Source organism: Oncorhynchus clarkii, chromosome 7 (assembly GCF_045791955.1).
Source record: "Oncorhynchus clarkii lewisi isolate Uvic-CL-2024 chromosome 7, UVic_Ocla_1.0, whole genome shotgun sequence".
Taxonomy (NCBI): domain Eukaryota; kingdom Metazoa; phylum Chordata; class Actinopteri; order Salmoniformes; family Salmonidae; genus Oncorhynchus; species Oncorhynchus clarkii.
In genome coordinates, this window is record NC_092153.1 from 53,843,919 (window position 1) to 53,864,063 (window position 20,145).

General features: G+C 47.8%; 1 protein-coding gene across 18 annotated transcripts in view; it reads left to right on the forward strand.

The window, feature by feature from the left end:
- LOC139413462 (forkhead box P4) overlaps window positions 1-20,145 on the forward strand; it is a 190,873-nt gene that overhangs the window by 133,858 nt on the left and 36,870 nt on the right. For 5 of the 18 annotated variants that reach the window (XM_071160889.1, XM_071160892.1, XM_071160897.1 and 2 more), the window contains 4 exons: window positions 4,268-4,360; window positions 15,954-16,095; window positions 18,677-18,881; window positions 19,637-19,735. In XM_071160889.1, the coding sequence (XP_071016990.1) occupies window positions 4,268-4,360; window positions 15,954-16,095; window positions 18,677-18,881; window positions 19,637-19,735 (539 nt within the window). Of the gene's footprint in view, window positions 1-4,267; window positions 4,361-15,953; window positions 16,096-18,676; window positions 18,894-19,636; window positions 19,736-20,145 lie in introns of all 18 variants that reach the window. The other 13 variants (XM_071160883.1, XM_071160888.1, XM_071160894.1 and 10 more) reach the window with 6 other exon arrangements.

Below are 20,145 nucleotides of genomic sequence, written 5' to 3' on the forward strand. Positions count from 1 at the left end.
GATTGAAGTCTTTGGCCTGAATGCCAAGTGTCACGTCTAGAGGAAACCTGGCACCATTCTTATGGTGAAGCATGGTGGTGGCAGCATCATGCGGTGGTGATGTTTTTCAGGGACTGGGAGACTAGTCAGGATCGAGAGATTCTTGATGAAAACCTGCTCCAGAGAGCTCATAACCACAGACTGGGGAAAATACTTTGTTGAGAAAAATGGTAGAAACTCCCCAAATGCAGGTGTGCCAAGCTTGTAGCGTCATACTCAAGGCAGCCTCGAGTCTTCTTGGGTATGACGCTGCAAGCTTGGCACACCTGCATTTGGGGAGTTTCTCGCATTTTTCTCAACAAGGTACCGAGTAAAGGGTCTGAATATGTATGTGATATTTCAGGTTTTTATTTTTAATAGATTTGCAAAAATGTCTAAAAACCAGTTTTTGCATTGTCATTATGGGGTTTTGTGTGTGTAGACTGAAGAGGAATTGATTTGATTCATTCTAAAATAAGGCTGTAACGTAACAACGTGGAAAAAGTCAAGGTGTCTGAATACTTTCAGAATGGACTGTAACACCCACTTCCTCTCCTGTACGTGTTGAATAGGCAGCTATTAAAAGTGTGTAGACAGAACAGTAGTTCTGACAGAGGCAGGGCTACAACAGATAAATTGAACACACACACATATGTCCAGGGCTTGAACAGACAGTAGATTTAATAAGGAATTGTTTCTTTAGGCCATTTTAAATTGCAGTGGGAAGATCTGACAAAATGGATGGTAATGGAAATATGCTGTCTCTCTGGGAATGAGATGGTTAAGAAGAGCTTGCACAGGTCTTTTTACTCTAACGAGGAGAGAGGCGGTGGGGGTGAAACACTTACACACACACGCTCACACACACACACACACACTTGTGTAAGGCCATTTTACCTCTGCTTTTAAAACCACTTGAGTTTAACACAACTCTCCCACTTAATTAACCACACCATGACTGCCACCTAGTCTATAGCAGCAAATCAGCCACAAATCAGCACACACACACACACCACATGCAGCAATCACAGACCACATCAGTCATTGGATCATTACATTTCATATCCCTTGGAGACTTTGCACTGTGTGTGTGTGTGTGTGTGTGTGTGTGTGTGTGTGTGTGTGTGTGTGGTGGTTTAACCTTGACTTTTCCTTTAACCTTTAATTACACCACAGCTGATCTGGTTTCTTTCTCGGTGTGTTAGTCAAGGCAAGGTCACGGTAATAGGCTGGTAATAGGCTGGCAAGGTGAGTGGCTCTCTTAATGCTACAGAGCCACTGAATCACATCATAAAAAATACCTTAATTATCACTTAATTATTCTTACAACTCTCCAGCACCAGCCTAGCTTGTGTGTGCATGCGTGTGTGTGTCTGTGTGTGTGTCTGTGTGTGTGTCTGTGTGTGTGTGTGGGTGTGTGTGTGTCTGTGTGTGCATGCGTGTGTGTGTCTGTGTGTGTGTGTGTGTGTGTCTGTGAAAGGGAGGTAGCCACTGCCTTGGAGAGGAGAGATTAACTCTGCCTATGGAGTATGGAAAGACAGGGAGGTGGGACAGAGGGAAAAATGGGAGGGACAAAGAATAAATAAGAGAAATGGACAGAATCAGAGGAATAGAAAGAGAAACACACATTCCCCTGTTGTTGCAACAGGCTGTCAGAGCACAGGGAGATGCTTATCCTCATGGAGTGTCCTTGGTAAATGATTGATTAGTTAGTCAGACAAACAGAAACAGGCTGTCTCTCGTCAGTAGTAACAGTACCAGCCAGTAGAAGTCTTCCCTCATCTTCTCTGATCTGAAACACAGGCTGGTTGAAACCATATGACTTTACGTTTAACAGTAACTAGGCGAGTTGTTCAGACTATAAAGATCAACAAGATGTCATAGCTTCCTTTCAAAATGTGACATGTTATGGATGAACGTCTATTTAATTCTGCGTGGTTACGGGATTAAACAGAAACAACTCGCAGGTTAACAGTTTAGGCATTAACTCTGAGTGGTTAAGGTTAGGGCTATGGTTTGAGGAAGCCTTAAAACCAAATAATGAAAAACGATGCGCAAGGGCCATCAAGTATCATCAGTATTCTCAAGGCTTGCTAGAGCATTGTGAACGGCTGTGGCGCAGTGGTGTGAGCAACGCTCTCCGAGCATCTCGAGTTCGCTCCCAGTGTTGGGAGATGTTTTTTTGTTTCATTTTAGCGCTGAGGATATATCGCTCTCCTGACCTTTTCAAACAACGACATCAAAGTTTATTTCTAGCGATCAGGCTGATACACCTTGATTCTCCTTCAAAATGGCCACATCAGAACATGTCCCTCCTCCCCCAACCCGGTAAGCAAGCAGCCCATAAATAACTGTGTGTCTCTGGTGCTATGGCGACGCCTTCCATGCCAGCTACTGTAGGGCACCAAGATTTACGGGGCTGTCCAGGTGTTTCAGGTGAACATTAAATAATTATTTTTAAAGGAAGAAAGTCCACTCCTGTTGGGTCATGTTTGCACTTCTCTCCCTAGAGGGACAGAACACTCCTGTTGGGTCATGTTTGCACTTCTCTCCCTAGAGGGACAGAACACTCAGGTTGGGTCATGTTTGCAAGTCTTTCCCTAGAGGGACAGAACACTCTTGTTGGGTCATGTTTGCACATCTGTCCCTAGAGGGACAGAACACTCCTGTTGGGTCATGTTTGCACATCTGTCCCTAGAGGGACAGAACACTCCTGTTGGGTCATGTTTGCACATCTGTCCCTAGAGGGACAGAACACTCCTGTTGGGTCATATTTGCACTTCTCTCCCTAGAGGGACAGAACACTCCTGTTGGGTCATGTTTGCACATCTCTACCTAGAGGGACAGAACACTCCTGTTGGGTCATGTTTGCACTTCTCTCCCTAGAGGGACAGAGCACTCCTGTTAGGTCATGTTTGCACATCTGTCCCTAGAGGGACAGACCACTCCTGTTGGGTCATGTTTGCACATCTGTCCCTAGAGGGACAGAACACTCCTGTTGGGTCATGTTTGCACATACACTCCTGTTGGGTCATGTTTGCACATCTCTCCCTAGAGGGACAGAACACTCCTGTTGGGTCATGTTTGCACATCTCTCCCTAGAGGGACAGAACACTCCTGATGTGTCACTTCTCTCCCTAGAGGGACAGAACACTCCTGTTAGGTCATGTTTGCACATCTCTCCCTAGAGGGACAGAACACTCCTGTTGGGTCATGTTTGCACATCTCTCCCTAGAGGGACAGAACACTGCTGTTGTGTCACTTCTCTCCCTAGAGGGACAGAACACTCCTGTTGTGTCATTTCTCTCCCTAGAGGGACAGAACACTCCTGTTAGGTCATGTTTGCACATCTCTCCTTGGGGACAGAACACTCCTTCATCCTTTTACCACGTGAGAATCAACATTTATCTAGAAAGACGTGTGTATTTGCTAACTGGTTTATCTACCTCTTTTACATGGTGATAATGCTTCTCCAGTAGGTTCACTCCCTGCACACATTATACACCTATACACATTATACACCTATACACATTATACACCTATACACATTATACACCTATACACATTATACACCTATACACATTATACACCTATACACATTATACACTTATACACATTATACACCTATACACATTATACACCTATACACATTATACACCTATACACAGTATACACCTATACACATTATACACCTATACACATTATACACCTATACACACATTATACACCTATACACATTATACACCTATACACATTATACACCTATACACATTATACACCTATACACATTATACACCTATACACATTATACACCTATACACATTATACACTTATACACATTATACACCTATACACATTATACACCTATACACATTATACACCTATACACATTATACACCTATACACATTATACACCTATACACATTATACACCTATACACATTATACACCTATACACATTATACACCTATACACATTATACACCTATACACATTATACACCTATACACATTATACACCTATACACATTATACACTTATACACATTATACGGAACACATTACAATAACATGTTGTCTACCTGCTTTAGTTGTTGTGGAAACTGATTATACATCACATAAACACACACACCTTCTCAGTCTTACTGCTCTCTATTGTACCTTGTGTTATTGCAGCTAGGCCTGGGGTTTGCTGTCACAGGAGGCTTTTGATCAATTTCCCTCCTCTTTTCCCTCCTTCCTCCCCTCCCCAGCTACAGGAGTACTATAAGAAGCAGCAGGAGCAGCTGCATCTTCAGCTTCTGACTCAGCAGCAGCAGCAGGCTGGGAAGCAGGCAGCCAAAGAGGTGAGACCCCTACTGAGTGGTGCTATCAAGTGCACTCACAAGCACACGCGTACACAGTTGAAGTGGCCAACACGTGAGTTAGGGGATTGTGGATAAGGGCCCAAGGAGGTGAGCGTTTGCACTGGGGCAGAGTGTTCACCTCTTCTACTCGATCTCCTGTCCTCTTATCCTATCATTCTCTCCTTTCCTCCTCCTGTCCTCTTATTGTATTTCTGTGTTGTGTACTCTGCGTTTCCAAACAGGGATTATGGTAGTGATGGAATATGGCTTTACATTTCTCTCTGCTAACACACCATGCCAAACCCTACTCACAGAGAGCTCTGTCTTAATGCAGGATAAGTATTTATTTACATGGCGTGTAAATGCATGCGAGCGTGTGTGTGCGTGTGTGCGTGTGTGCTTGTGTGTGTGTGTGTGTGTGTGTGTGTGTGTGTGTGTGTGTGTGTGTGTGTGTGTGTGTGTGTGTGTGTGTGTGTGTGAAGCATGAAGTAAAATCCTGTTGTAGCCTCACTATAAGAGGGGTCTGACACTTTTAATTGTCAATTAACCCCCGCAGTCGGTGAGAACGGTGCCAACACACACCTCCGCAAGGTTTAATCACACTAACAGGGATCATGGGGGATCAAGTAGCATCACAACACGTAACAACAAAGAGAAATCCACATCAATCACACCAGATTACTGTCATAGAGGTTATGTTGGGAGGGTGGTGTTGGTTCAATTCTGATTCTCTGTAATAATGGTATGGGTATAGTAATGCATTTTATTTTGCATCAAACAACACAACATTTTCAGTCACATCCTTGTCTGAAGGACAAGTGGATTAACAGGTTAATGTCAAGCCCTGCATGTTGTTTTTTTCAGAAGTCTCATGGAATGTAGACCTACATTGAACACCACACATTGGCTGCTACTGTAGGCTGAATGATAGGGAATGTTATGGGATGCACTTTCTCCATTGTTTTTGATGAAAGGCCACTCTGTTAGGCCTACATTATGATCAAATAGCCACAGTAGTCTTCTTGACCGCTATCTGAAACTGTAACTTAAAGCGGGTACTAGAGGTTGACCAATTATGATTTTTCAACGCCGATACCGATTATTGGAGGACCAAAAAAGCCGATACCGATTAATCGGCTGATTTTATTTATTTATTTATTTGTAATAATGACAATTACAACAATACTGAATGAACACTTTTATTTTAACCTAATATAATACATCAATAACAATCAATTTAGCCTCAAATAAATAATGAAACATGTTCAGTTTGGTTTAAATAATGCAAAAACAAAGTGTTGGAGAAGAAAGTAAAAGTGCAATATGTGCCATGTAAAAAAGCTAACGTTTAAGTTCCTTGCTCAGAACATGAGAACATATGAAAGCTGGTGGTTCCTTTTAACATGAGTCTTCAATATTCCCAGGTAAGAAGTTTTACGTTTTGTTATTATAGGAATTCTAGGACTATTTCTCTCTATGCCATTTGTATTTCAAATCAAATCAAATCAAATTTTATTTGTCACATACACATGGTTAGCAGATGTTAATGCGAGTTCAAATGCTTGTGCTTCTAGTTCCGACAATGCAGTAATAACAAGTAATCTAACTAACAATTCCAAACTACTGTCTTGTACACAGTGTAAGGGGATAAAGAATATGTACATAAGGATATATGAATGAGTGATGGTACAGAGCAGCATAGGCAAGATACAGTAGATGGTATCGGGTACAGTATGTACAAATGAGATGAGTATGTAAACAAAGTGGCATAGTATAGTATAAAGTGGCTAGTGATACATGTATTACATAAGGATACCGTCGATGATATAGAGTACCATAGTTATAAAGTGGCTAGTGATACATGTATTACATAAGATACCGTCTGATATAGAGTACAGTATATACGTATGCGTATGAGATGAATAATGTAGGGTAAGTAACATTTATATAAGGTAGCATTGGTGGCTAGTGATATATTTACATCATTTCCCATCAATTCCCATTATTAAAGTGGCTGGAGTTGAGTCAGTGTTGTGTTGGCAGCAGCCACTTGTTAGTGGTGGCTGTTTATCTGATGGCCTTGAGGAAGCTGTTTTTCAGCTTTGATGCTGTACTTCGCCTTCTGGATGATAGCGGGGTGAACAGGCAGTGGCTCGGGTGGTTGATGTCCTTGATGATCTTTATGGCCTTCCTGTGACATCGGGTGGTGTAGGTGTCCTGGAGGGCAGGTAGTTTGCCCCCGGTGATGCGTTGTGCAGACCTCACTACCCTCTGGAGAGCCTTACGGTTCATATACCTTTGACTATTGGATGTTCTTATAGGCACTTTAGTATTGCCAGTGTAACAGTATATAGCTTCCGTTCCCTCTCCTCACCCCTACCTGGGCTCGAATCAGGAACACATCGACAACAGCCACACTCGAAGCATCATTACCCATCGCTCCACAAAAGCCACGGCTCTTGCAGAGCAAGGGGAACAACTACTTCAAGGTCTCAGAGCGAGTGACGTCACCGATTGAAATGCTATTAGCGCGCACCCTGCTAACTAGCTAGCCATTTCACATTGGTTACACCAGCCTAATCTCGGGTGTTGATAGGTTTGAAGTCATAAACAGCAAAATGCTTGAAGCACAGCGAAGAGCTGCTGGCAAACACACTGAAGTGCTGTTTGAATGAATGCTTGCGAGCCTGCTGGTGCCTACCACCGCTCAGTCAGACTGCTCTATCAAATATCAAATCATAGACTTAATTATAACGTAATAACACACAGAAATACGAGCCTTAGGTCATTAATATGGTCGAATCCGGAAACTATCATTTAGAAAACAAATGTTTATTATTTCAGTGAAATACGGAACCGTTACGTATTTTATCTTAACGGGTGGCATCCATAAATCTAAATATTCCTGTTACATTGAACAACCTTCAATGTTATGTCATAACTACGTAAAATTCTGGCAAATTAGTTCGCAATGAGCCAGGCGGCCCAAACTGTTGCATATACCCTGACTCTGCGTGCAATGAACGAAAGAGAAGAGACACAATTTCCCTAGTTTAATATTGCCTGCTAACCTGGATTTTAACTAAATATGCAGGTTTCAAAAAATATACTTCTGCGTATTGATTTTAAGCAAGGAATTTATGTTTATGGTTAGGTACATTCGTGCAATGATTGTGCTTTTTTCGCAAATGCGCTTTTGTTACATCATCCCCCGTTAGGCGAAGTTGGCTGTCTTTGTTAGGAAGAAAGTCTTCACAGTTCACAACGAGCCAGGCGGCCCAAACTGCTGCATATACCCTAACTCTGTTGCAAGAGAAGTGACACAATTTACCTAGTTAAAATAAATTAATGTTAGCAGGCAATATTAACTAAATATGCAGGTTTAAAAATATATACTTGTGTATTGATTTTAAGAAAGGCGTTGATGTTTATGGTTAGGTATACATTGGTGCAACGACAGTCCTTTTTTCATGAATGCGCTTGTTAAATCACCCGTTTGGCGAAGTAGGCTGTGATTCAATGATAAATTTACAGGCACCACATCGATTATATGCAACGCAGGACCAGCTAGATAAACTAATAAAATCATCAACCATGTGTAGTTAACTAGTGATTATGTTAAGACTGATTGTTTTTATAAGATAAGTTTAATGCTAGCTAGCACCTTACTGTGGCTCCTTGCTGCACTCGCATAACAGGTAGTCAGCCTGCCACACAGTCTCCTCGTGGAGTGCAATGTAATCGGCCATGATCTGTGTCCAAAAATGCAGATTACCGAATGTTATGAAAACCTGAAATCGGCCCTAATTAATCGGCCATTCTGATGAATCGGTCAACCTCTAGCAGGTGCAGCCTCAATATTCACAGTAAACTCGCGCTGGAAGTTTTCACATCGTTCAAGTTTCTGCTCAGAAGACCCGAAATTTGCTGAGTGCCTAATTTTTTTTGAGGGATCATTGGTTATCAGTTGTCAGAGGTGTCTAAGACAACAATAATATAGTGATTTTATCACAAACACACACACACTCTCAGACATACAAACACACACACTCTCCACATACAAACAAACACACACACACACTCTCCACATACAAACACACACTCGTCATCCAATTTTCAGAGAGTAGAGGAGGGATGTGACAGTAACAGAGGAAAGGAGAAGTGAGAAAGAGAAAAGTGAGAGAGAAAGAGGGAGAGAGAGAGAGAGAAGTGAGAGAGAAAGAAGGAGAAAAGAGCAGGTAGGAAACAGAGACAGGCTTCTAGAGAGCTCATGGACTCCAGAGACCATTGTGGGAATTGCACGAGGAGGTTCGCCCTAGATCATCCCTCCTTTCTCCCTCCCGCCATCCTTTCCTCCTCTCTCATCCCTGATCCCCCTCTCCCTGTGGACCCTCTCCCCCCTCGCCTACAGCGGTCAGCCAACTCAACCGTGACCAAAGCAAACCAGTTGTGGTTGACTTGCATGTAGAGACCGTGTCTGATGCTGTTTTTCCTTTTTTCCTTCTCCTGTCCGAGTCTCCGGTTTTGTTTTCCTGTAACAACCAGACAAGTGCAAACACTGGTCACACACACACACACACACACACACACACACACACACACACACACACACACACACACACACACACACACACACACACACACACACACACACACACACACACACACACACACACACCACACACACACACACACCACACACACCACAGTTGATGTGTGATGGTTCACCATACCCACTGTTGTGGACATGCATCATCTCCTGTGTTCAGCTAAAGCTAAGCCTGCTGTACAGTCTAACTCAATGCCTTACAGTCATCAACAGTCCAACTCAGACATATTGATATGCCTCCAGAACCGCAATACTGCTTGTTTTCTTCTCTAGCTGGTGGTTAATTGAATGGTTAATGACATTGATTGTCTCCACTCACCTGGTGTCCCAGGACTGAGAGGAAGAAGGACAAGCAGCAGGACTGTGGACCTCCAGGCCTGGTGGTGCTCAACCTACTAGTTAGATTGGGTATGGCAGGTAGGTTACATAGGTCTATGTAGGTCACCTGCTTATCAAGTGCCCAGGAAATCGAGGTTAGGTCACATGTGTCAAACTCATTCCACAGAGGGCAGAGTGTCTGTGGGTTTTCGGTGCACCCTTGTACTTGATTGATGAATTAAGGTCAATAAAGGTCTTAATTGAAAGGAAAAAACAAAAACCCTCAGACACTGAGGGGAAGGGCAGTGGTATTCAAACTTTTTCAACAGGGAACCTATTTTTACCGCCATCATTTCTCACGACTCCACCCCAACCCAAATGTATATCAACAAATAATATCATTTTAATCTCTATCAAAATGAATAGAAACCAATAAATACATAAAACATTATTGTCTTCCTCAAAAAAAATGGCATACAATGATCTGTACTCTTATTTAAAACATGTTGGCAACCCCAACTGCAGCTGTAGTCGCCACCCCGACATTTAATACCACTGGCCTAGGAGATAGGGGAAGTGTCTAGGGGATAGGGGAAGTGTCTAGGGGATAGGGGAAGTGTCTAGGGGATAGGGGAAGTGCCTAGGGGATAGGGGAAGTGCCTAGGGGATAGGGGAAGGGGATAGGGGAAGTGCCTAGGGGATAGGGGAAGTGTCTAGGGGATAGGATAGGGGAAGTGTCTAGGGGATAGGGGAAGTGTCTAGGGGATAGGGGAAGTGCCTAGGGGATAGGGGAAGTGTCTAGGGGATAGGGGAAGTGCCTAGGGGATAGGGGAAGTGCCTAGGAGATAGGGGAAGTGCCTAGGGGATAGGGGAAGTGCCTATGGGATAGGGGAAGTGTCTAGGGGATAGGGGAAGTGCCTAGGGGATAGGGGAAGTGCCTAGGGGATAGGGGAAGTGTCTAGGGGATAGGATAGGGGAAGTGTCTAGGGGATAGGGGAAGTGTCTAGGGGATATGGGAAGTGTCTAAAGTGTCTAGGTGATAGGGGAAGTGCCTAGGGGATAGGGGAAGTGTCTAGGGGATAGTGGAAGTGTCTAGGGGATAGGGGAAGTGCCTATGGGATAGGGGAAGTGCCTAGGGGATAGGAAAAGTGTCTAGGGGATAGGGGAAGTGCCTAGGGGATAGGGGAAGTGCCTAGGAGATAGGGGAAGTGCCTAGGGGATAGGGGAAGTGACTATGGGATAGGGGAAGTGTCTAGGGGATAGGATAGGGGAAGTGTCTAGGGGATAGGGGAAGTGTCTAGGGGATAGGGGAAGTGTCTAAAGTGTCTAGGGGATAGGGGAAGTGTCTAGGGGATAGGGGAAGTGCCTAGGGGATAGGGGAAGTGCCTATGGGATAGGGGAAGTGTCTAGGGGATAGGATAGGGGAAGTGTCTAGGGGATAGGGGAAGTGTCTAAGGGATAGTGGAAGTGTCTAAAGTGTCTAGGGGATAGGGGAAGTGCCTAGGGGATAGGGGAAGTGTCTATGGGATAGGGGAAGTGCCTATGAGATAGGGGAAGTGCCTAGGGGATAGGAGAAGTGTCTAGGGGATAGGGAAAGTGCCTAGGGGATAGGGGAAGTGCCTAGGAGATAGGGGAAGTGCCTAGGGGATAGGGGAAGTGCCTAGGGGATAGGGGAAGTGCCTAGGGGATAGGGGAAGTGTCTAGGGGATAGGATAGGGGAAGTGTCTAGGGGATAGGGGAAGTGTCTAGGGGATAGGGGAAGTGTCTAAAGTGTCTAGGGGATAGGGGAAGTGCCTAGGGGATAGGGGAACTGTCTAAGGGATAGGGGAAGTGTCTAGGGGATAGGGGAAGTGCCTAGGGGATAGGGGAAGTGCCTAGGAGATAGGGGAAGTGCCTAGGGGATAGGGGAAGTGCCTAGGGGATAGGGGAAGTGCCTAGGAGATAGGGGAAGTGCCTAGGGGATAGGGGAAGTGTCTAGGGGATAGCGGAAGTGTCTAGGGGATAGGGGAAGTGTCTAGGGGATAGGGGAAGTGCCTAGGAGATAGGGGAAGTGCCTAGGGGATAGGGGAACTGCCTAGGGGATAGGGGAAGTGCCTAGGGGATAGGGGAAGTGCCTAGGAGATAGGGGAAGTGCCTAGGGGATAGGGGAAGTGCCTAGGGGATAGGGGAAGTGCCTAGGGGATAGGCACTGTGTACTGTGTACTGTAGTACACAGATGAGAACTTAATTAGCAGTTTATGATATTTATTCTTATTAGTAGTTCTAATAATAATGGATAAATCAGATGGATGGAAAGATGTGATTAAATGAGGAAAAGCTCTGTGTTCACTTTTGGTCATTCACCAGAAGGAGAGAGGGAGAGAGGGAGGGATGGAGAGAGAGAGAGAGGGATGGAGAGAGAGGGGGAGAGAGAGCGAGAGAGAGGGATGGAGGGATGAGGAGAGAGAGGGGGATGGAGAGAGAGAGGGGGATGGAGAGAGAGAGGGGGATGGAGAGAGAGAGAGGGATGGAGAGAGAGAGGGATGGAAGGATGGAGAGAAGGGGAGAGAGAGCAAGGGATGAGAGAGAGAGAGGGATGGAGAGAGAGAGATGGAGAGAGAGGGGGATGGAGAGAGAGAGAGGGATGGAGAAAGAGAGGGATGGAGAGAGAGAGGGATGGAGAGAGAGAGAGGGATGGATGGAGAGAATGAGAGAGACTGATGGAGAGAGAGAGAGAGATGGAGAGAGAGGGGGATGGAGAGAGAGAGTAGGATAAAAAAAAATACAAATCTCCCCTGTGCCTTTTTGAGTGTTTGTGCATCGATGACTGTGACTTTTTGACCTCTTCTCTATTCTCTGATTGTTCCACTCGCTCTTTTCTGTGTAGAAGTGATGCTGAAAGAGTGTGTGTTTGCGTACGTGTTTGTGAGTGGTGCATTGGGTTGGTCAGAAGTCAGCTTGATGAAGTGACTCTGTCTGTCACACTAGCCATTTGGGACCGTGTGTGTGTGTGTGTGTGTGTGTGTGACTGGCAGGCTCAGACAGTGTGTGATGTGCTCATAAATCACATTGACAGCCTGTTACTACGCTAGCTTTGGCCACTCAGCCGCGGCTAATGTAAACAGAACACACACACAATGTGTTAAAGAACCACTACCATGTCTCTGGAGAGAGAGGGTGAGATAGAGGGAGGGACGGGGTAGAGGAGGGACATGAAACGGACAGACAGGACCAGGGAGGAGAAGAGATGGACCAAGAGAGAGGGAAAGTGTTGAACAGTGCTAGAGAGCTTCAAACAGCAAGAGCTACAGACAAGGCCTAGAGTTTTTCCTGATCATGACCAAATGACTGAAATAGGAAAAACTCCGGCCCTAGTTACATGGTCAATCAAATATTCTGTACCTAGCTGTAGACACTAAAGTGTATTTGGCTTGGTGCGGGTCTATGAGAAGGTTGTTGAGTGTGCAGTTGTGACAGATGTCAAGAGAACAAGCGGTGGAACATTGTAACTGGCAGATCAGATTTATTTTTCTTCTCTCTCTGGGAAAAAATGGCTGTAGTGCTGACATAGTGACCCTCTGCCTGCCTCCCTAAACACACACGCACACCCTACCTCCCCAGATGCCCATTATGGAAGGAAGTGACCTCGGTGGCGTTCCTGTGAGTTCCTCCTCTCTGTTCAAAGGCTCGTTGGCCACCACTCGCTCTCCAATAGAAAAACGTATATTTAGTTTATTTTTCCACCCCTCCTCTCTCTCTCTCTCTCGCTCTCTCTCTCGCTCTCGCTCTGCCTCTTTCTCTCTCTGTCTCTGCTTCCCTCTGCCTTTCCTCTCCCTCTGTTTACTGGGGAAGATAAGGGCCATCTCTCTGGGGGGGGGCATCAACCAGCGAAACACAGGCTAGGACCGTTACCGACAGGGAAACCAGAATGGGGGACATTCATCACTGCGACACACGTTGACCTTATCGCCACATGCCATGTAGTCTATACTACTCACCCCTTCACCTCCTACCTCCACCCCTTCACCTCCTCCCTCCACCCCTTCACCTCACCCCTTCACCTCCTCCCCCACCCCTTCACCCCTTCACCTCCTCCCTCCACCCCTTCACCTCCTACCTCCACCCCTTCACCTCCTACCTCCGCCCCTTCACCCCTTCACCTCCTCCCCCCACCCCTTCACCCCTTCACCTCCTCCCTCCACCCCTTCACCTCCTACCTCCACCCCTTCACCTCCTACCTCCACCCCTTCACCCCTTCACCTCCTCCCTCCACCCCTTCACCTCCTCCCTCCACCCTTTCACCTCCTGCCTCCACCCCTTCACCTCCTCCATCCATCACTTCACCTCCTCCATCCATCCCTTCACCTCCTCCCTCCATCCCTTCACCTCCTCCCTCCATCACTTCACCTCCTCTCTCCACCCCTTCACCTCCTCCCTCCACCCCTTCACCTCCTCCCTTCATCCCTTCACCTCCTCTCTTCATCACTTCACCTCTTCCCTCCATCCCTTCACCTCTTCATCACTTCACCTCCTCTCTCCACCCCTTCACCTCCTCTCTCCATCCCTTCACCTCCTCTCTCCATCCCTTCACCTCCTCTCTCCATCCCTTCACCTCCTCTCTCCATCCCTTCACCTCCTCCCTCCACCCCTTCACCTCTTCCCTCCATCCCTTCACCTCTTCTCTCCATCCCTTCACCTCGTCCCTCCACCCCTTCACCTCCTCTCTCCATCCCTTCACCTCTTCCCTCCATCACTTCACCTCCTCCCTCCATCCCTTCACCTCTTCCCTCCATCCCTTCACCTCCTCTCTCCACCCCTTCACCTCCTCTCTCCATCCCTTCACCTCCTCTCTCCACCCCTTCACCTCCTCTCTCCATCCCTTCACCTCCTCTCTCCATCCCTTCACCTCCTCTCTCTATCCCTTCACCTCCTCCCTCCACCCCTTCACCTCCTCCCTCCATCCCTTCACCTCTTCCCTCCATCCCTTCACCTCCTCTCTCCACCCCTTCACCTCCTCTCTCCATCCCTTCACCTCCTCTCTCCACCCCTTCACCTCCTCTCTCCATCCCTTCACCTCCTCTCTCCATCCCTTCACCTCCTCCCTCCATCCCTTCACCTCCTCCCTCCATCCCTTCACCTCTTCCCTCCATCCCTTCACCTCCTCTCTCCACCCCTTCACCTCCTCTCTCCATCCCTTCACCTCCTCCCTCCACCCCTTCACCTCCTCCCTCCATCCCTTCACCTCTTCCCTCCATCCCTTCACCTCCTCTCTCCACCCCTTCACCTCCTCTCTCCATCCCTTCACCTCCTCTCTCCACCCCTTCACCTCCTCTCTCCATCCCTTCACCTCCTCTCTCCATCCCTTCACCTCCTCCCTCCATCCCTTCACCTCCTCTCTCCACCCCTTTACCTCCTCCCTCCATCCCTTCACCTCTTCCCTCCATCCCTTCACCTCCTCTCTCCACCCCTTCACCTCCTCCCTCCACCACTTCACCTCCTCCCTCCATCCCTTCACCTCCTCCCTCCAGCCCTTCACCTCCTCCCTCCATCCCTTCACCTCTTCCCTCCACCACTTCACCTCCTCCCTCCATCCCTTCACCTCCTCCCTCCATCCCTTCACCTCTTCCCTCCACCGCTTCACCTCCTCCCTCCATCCCTTCACCTCCTCCCTCCATCCCTTCACCTCTTCCCTCCACCACTTCACCTCCTCCCTCCACCCTTTCACCTCTTCCCTCCACCACTTCACCTCCTCCATCCATCACTTCACCTCCTCCATCCATTCCTTCACCTCCTCCCTCCATCCTTTCACCTCCTCCCTCCACCCTTTCACCTCCTCCCTCCACCCCTTCACCTCCTCCCTCCATCCCTTCACCTCCTCCCTCCATCCCTTCACCTCCTTCCTCCATCCCTTCACCTCCTCCCTATATCACTTCACCTCCTCTCTCCATCCCTTCACCTCCTCTCTCCACCCCTTCACCTCCTCCCTCCATCCCTTCACCTCCTCCCTCCATCCTTTCACCTCTTCCCTCCATCCCTTCACCTCCTCCCTCCCTCCCTTCACCTCCTCCCTCCACCACTTCACCTCCTCTCTCCATCCCTTCACCTCCTCTCTCCATCCCTTCACCTCCTCTCTCCACCCCTTCACCTCCTCCCTCCACCCTTTATCTCCTCCCTCCACCCCTTCACCTCCCCCCTCCACCCCTTCGCCTCCTCCCTCCAGCCTTTATCTCCTCCCTCCACCCTCTATATCCTCCCTCCACTCCTTCGCCTCCTCCCTCCAGCCTTTATCTCCTCCCTCCACCCTTTATATCTCCTCCCTCCACCCCTTCGCCTCCTCCCTCCACCCCTTCACCTCCCCCCTCCATCCCTTCACCTCACCCCTTCACCTCCTCCCTCCATCCCTTCACCTCACCCCTTCACCTTCTATCCTCAGCAGCAGATAGGTAACAAGCAGAGTAGGTTGGAACGGTTGGGAATGTAACATGTACTAACTCTCTCTGCCTCTCTTCTCTCCACAGCAGCAGATAGGTAACAAGCAGAGTAGGTTGGAACGGTTGGGAATGTAACATGTACTAACTCTCTCTTCTCTCTTCTCTCCACAGCAGCAGATAGGTAACAAGCAGAGTAGGTTGGAACGGTTGGGAATGTAACATGTACTAACTCTCTCTGCCTCTCTTCTCTCCACAGCAGCAGATAGGTAACAAGCAGTTGGCTTTCCAGCAGCAGCTCATTCAGATGCAGCAACTTCAACAGCAGCACATGATCAACCTGCAGAGACAAGGCCTGGTCTCCCTACAGCCCACTAACCCCATGCAGAGCCTGCAGCAAGGTACACACACATCCCATAGCTTACTTACCCAACAAACCCTCCCACCTCCTCCATACCTCCCGACTGTACATAGCCCAGATGCCTGGTTGCACCCCTACATAGTTTGCCAGATGGAGGGACTGTTTTAATACTAATAATGACAGTACTAAAGAGCTACCACTGCCCTCAGCCCAGGCATCATTTCAAGCTGTGTGCAGGCACACTCACACATATGTACACACACACACACACACACACACACACACACACACACACACACACACACACACACACACACACACACACACACACACACACACACACACACACACACACACACACACAGCCCTAGTACCCAGGGCCACATGTGAAGCCTGTTAACTTAATCAGCTCATAAAAGATAAAAGGCTGACCTGATTGGTGGGTTTGAGGAAGGCAGTCATTTGGATAATAGGTAAAATATGCCACTAAATTCAGAGCTTGTAGGGCAGAAGGGAGTGTGCATGTGTGTGTGTTTCTGTTAGTGCTTGAGATGAGCCAGACACAGTGAGGGCACTACATTCTTGTTTTGTCTCTCCCTCATGGTTGTGTGAGTCTGCTTGTGCGTGTGTGTTTGTCTGGACTCTCCCTCCTCCTATTTTGTCACAGAGGTTTTACAGATATGAATGTTGACTGCTGACCGCCCCGCCCCGGTGTCTGTGTGTGTATGTGCGGTCCTCCATAAACAACCCCAGTTTTAGGGGTGTACACACACACACACACACACACAGAGAGAGCTTAGTAGTTCCAAAGTGGCCGTAACATTACTAAAGCCCTGACTGGGAAGAACAAACACAAACCAGGATAGAGTTTCCTGCCCCATCCTCCCTCCCTCTCTCTCCCTCCCTCTCTTCCTTTTTTTCTTCACTCCTTCTCTCTCTCTCTCCATCGCAGCACACTAGCGACCCCTGCCCCTCAGGTCTACAGGCCTGGACTTTTTACTCTAGCCTTCCCCTCTAAAAGTACTGTCCACTGAATGAGTGTGATAGACAGACTGGAGACGTTTTTAGAGTGGAAGAGTGGAATTTATCAGACAGCTTTAAACCTTTGCTTTTGGCATCGCCCCTCCTCTCTCTCTCTGTCCCTCTCCCTCTCCCTCTCCCTCTCTCTCTCTCTCTCTCTCTCTCTCTCTCTCTCTCTCTCTCCCTCTCGCTCTCCCTCTCCCTCTCTCTCTCTCCCTCTTGCTCTCTCTCCCTCTCTCGCTCTCTCCCTCTCTTGCTCTCTCTCTCTTTCTCTCGCTCTCCCTCCCTCTCTCTCTCTCTCTCTTTCTCTCGCTCTCCCTCTCGCTCTCCCTCTCCCCCTCTCTCTCTCTCTCTCTCTCTCTCCTCTTCTCTCTTTCTCCCTCTCTCCCTCTCGTCAGAGTGGAATTTCCCTGCAGTGTGAAAGAGCCTGTCCATTGTGACGGCTCAGCCAGGCGTGAGCAAGAGCATTCCTCTGGCCAGCCACACACACACACACACACACACACACACACACCCTGGTAGCCCTGCCCCTCCGAGCCCGCTACCCGTGGAGTGTGTGTGTCCCTCCATCCATCCGGTGTGTGTGCATGCATGTGTGTGTGGTGGATACATTTTGTATATTGAGTTTATAGATTATACATACTTCATTCTAGTTTTACCATTAGTAACTTACAGTTGAGAAACATTACATGAAACGTTCCTTTACAAAAACAAATATTCATTGTTGATTGGGACGAATGCATTTCTGCAGTAATCTAACTTCACTCAGGCAAAATGTTAGATATGTAGACACACACACACACTTGCGGTTGCCAATAAAGATAGTTGTCAGTTTAAATCAATTCACATACACGTACATCCACACACACACACACACAGAGTCCCATTCCTCCAGAGTGATGGGTTTTGTTTTGGCGGGCCGAGAGAAGAAAGCAGACGGAGCAGACATAATATTTGGATTTCTGTTAGGACTCTGCCGTGTGTGTGCGCGCGTGTGTGTGTGTGTGTGTGTGTGTGTGTGTGTGTGTGTGTGTGTGTGTGTGTGTGCTATCTGCCATGTGTGAGAGAGAAGTAAAGGCTGTGGCTCGGCTTGGGCCAGATGCAGAGAGGGTAGGGTGGTCTGGTGTGTGTTGGTGGGGGCTGTTGGGTGGACCTTTCCTCTCACAGTGAAATACGAGCAGAAAAAGCTACAACAAGCCACCAAACTGAGCCTCAGACCCACACCCCCACACAGCGTAGCTCTCACAGTGACTAAAGCAGCGTTGTTTGCATCGGTCTTCATTACTAATGGGAGGTTGGGGAATAGAGGACATGTACAAACCTACAGAAATTAGCCTGTAGCTTCCTCCAGTTCCTACCCCATCATTTCCCTCATACTTAACCACTACCAGGGGCTCGTCCCAGTGTGTGTCTGTGTCTGTGTGAGCACATGCGTGAGTCTCTCGGTGTGTGACTGCATGTGTGCATATGTGTGTGTGGATAGCCTGCATGTGTCACTGGGTGGGGGGTTATAAAATGTTTTTTTGTGACTAATATCTACTAACTCTATCTCCACCTCTCCCCTCTCCCTCCTCCACCCACCCCTCTCCTCCCCCCTGCAGCCATGTGTCCTGGGGACCTGCAGCAGCTGTGGAAGGAGGTGTCGGGGGTGCAGTCTGCAGAGGAGGCCCTGAAGCAGCAGCACACTGGAGAGGGTCTGGACCTCAGCACCAACTCTACCTCAACCTCTTTCCCCAAAGCAAACACACACAGCAGCCTGCACAGCCTGCACAATGGACAGGACAACCACACCCCAAAGAGAGACAGGTACAGAGACAGGTACAGTTGGGTGCATTACAAACGTCTCCCCGCGCTTCAGAGCAGATATCAATAAGTGTAAGGCTATGTGCATAGACCTCAGGGGAGATATTTCATACATGGGTTCAATAAGTTATTGTTAGATGATTGCAAACAAACGTGGCTCACACACACACACACACACACACACACACACACACACACACACAGCTCCGATAGAGCTAATGAGAGTGTGATGTAGACAGATAGTGAGTGATACAGTGTCTCTGATGTGACCTCCATGTGCCCTGGAGAGGAACTGTGCTGGAACTAATTCACACATAGTTACTATGTCTTTAGACTGCCTCTCCTTGGTTTGACAAAGAGACTCTGTGTATTACCATGCTGTGTGTATGTGTGTGTAGGGTGTGTGCAGTGTAAACGGCCCTCAGGTCATTTGATATGTGGTGTTTGTTGTGTGTTGTCTGGAGTAGGACACAGCCTACTCCTCTCCTTCTGCCAAGGTGCCAGTTGAGCATGAGTGTCTGGGTGAACATTATGACATGGAGGGGAAGGGGGGACTGAGAAATGTGTTGTGTGTGTTGTGCTATTATTTCTATGTGTTTGTTAGTTGCCTGTGTGTTCAGAGGAGATTGAGGGTGTTAGGGGGTACATCTGTATTCATGTATATGTGTTTGTTAGTTGCCTGTGTGTTCAGAGGAGATTGAGGGTGTTAGGGGGTACATCTGTATTCACCTGTGGGCTGTTTCTATCCCGGCTTTAAGAGCAAGACTCTTTGAATGGATCTCCTCCTTCAGCAAGGCAGACCTCGGAGACGAACACCTCACGCCTTACTCCAAAGGTGGCCCGCTATCCAATAGCCAGTGAGTCACACACACACACACACACACACACACACACACACACACACACACACACACACACACACACACACACACACACACACACACACACACAGACCTGACATGCCCAGAATGAGGACATTCTCCCTCTGTGTGGGGGAAGTATGAGAGCTAGCTTAGCGCTAATCTCCTGTGTTATTTGGCTGGCCCATGCTAACAGGGAGGCAGAGGAGGCTGAAGTGAGGAGAAAGGAGGGGGCTAGCATGCTACAGCTAATGCAAGGCTGATGTGAACGGGTGTGTGGTTTTCCAGTAGTTTGTAATGTCTGCAGTTTGAGCAGCTTCTGAACTGAGAGTAGTCAACCACAGCCAACACACACACACACACACACACACACACTGGCAGTGGTTGTGCTGTGTATCTGACCAGGA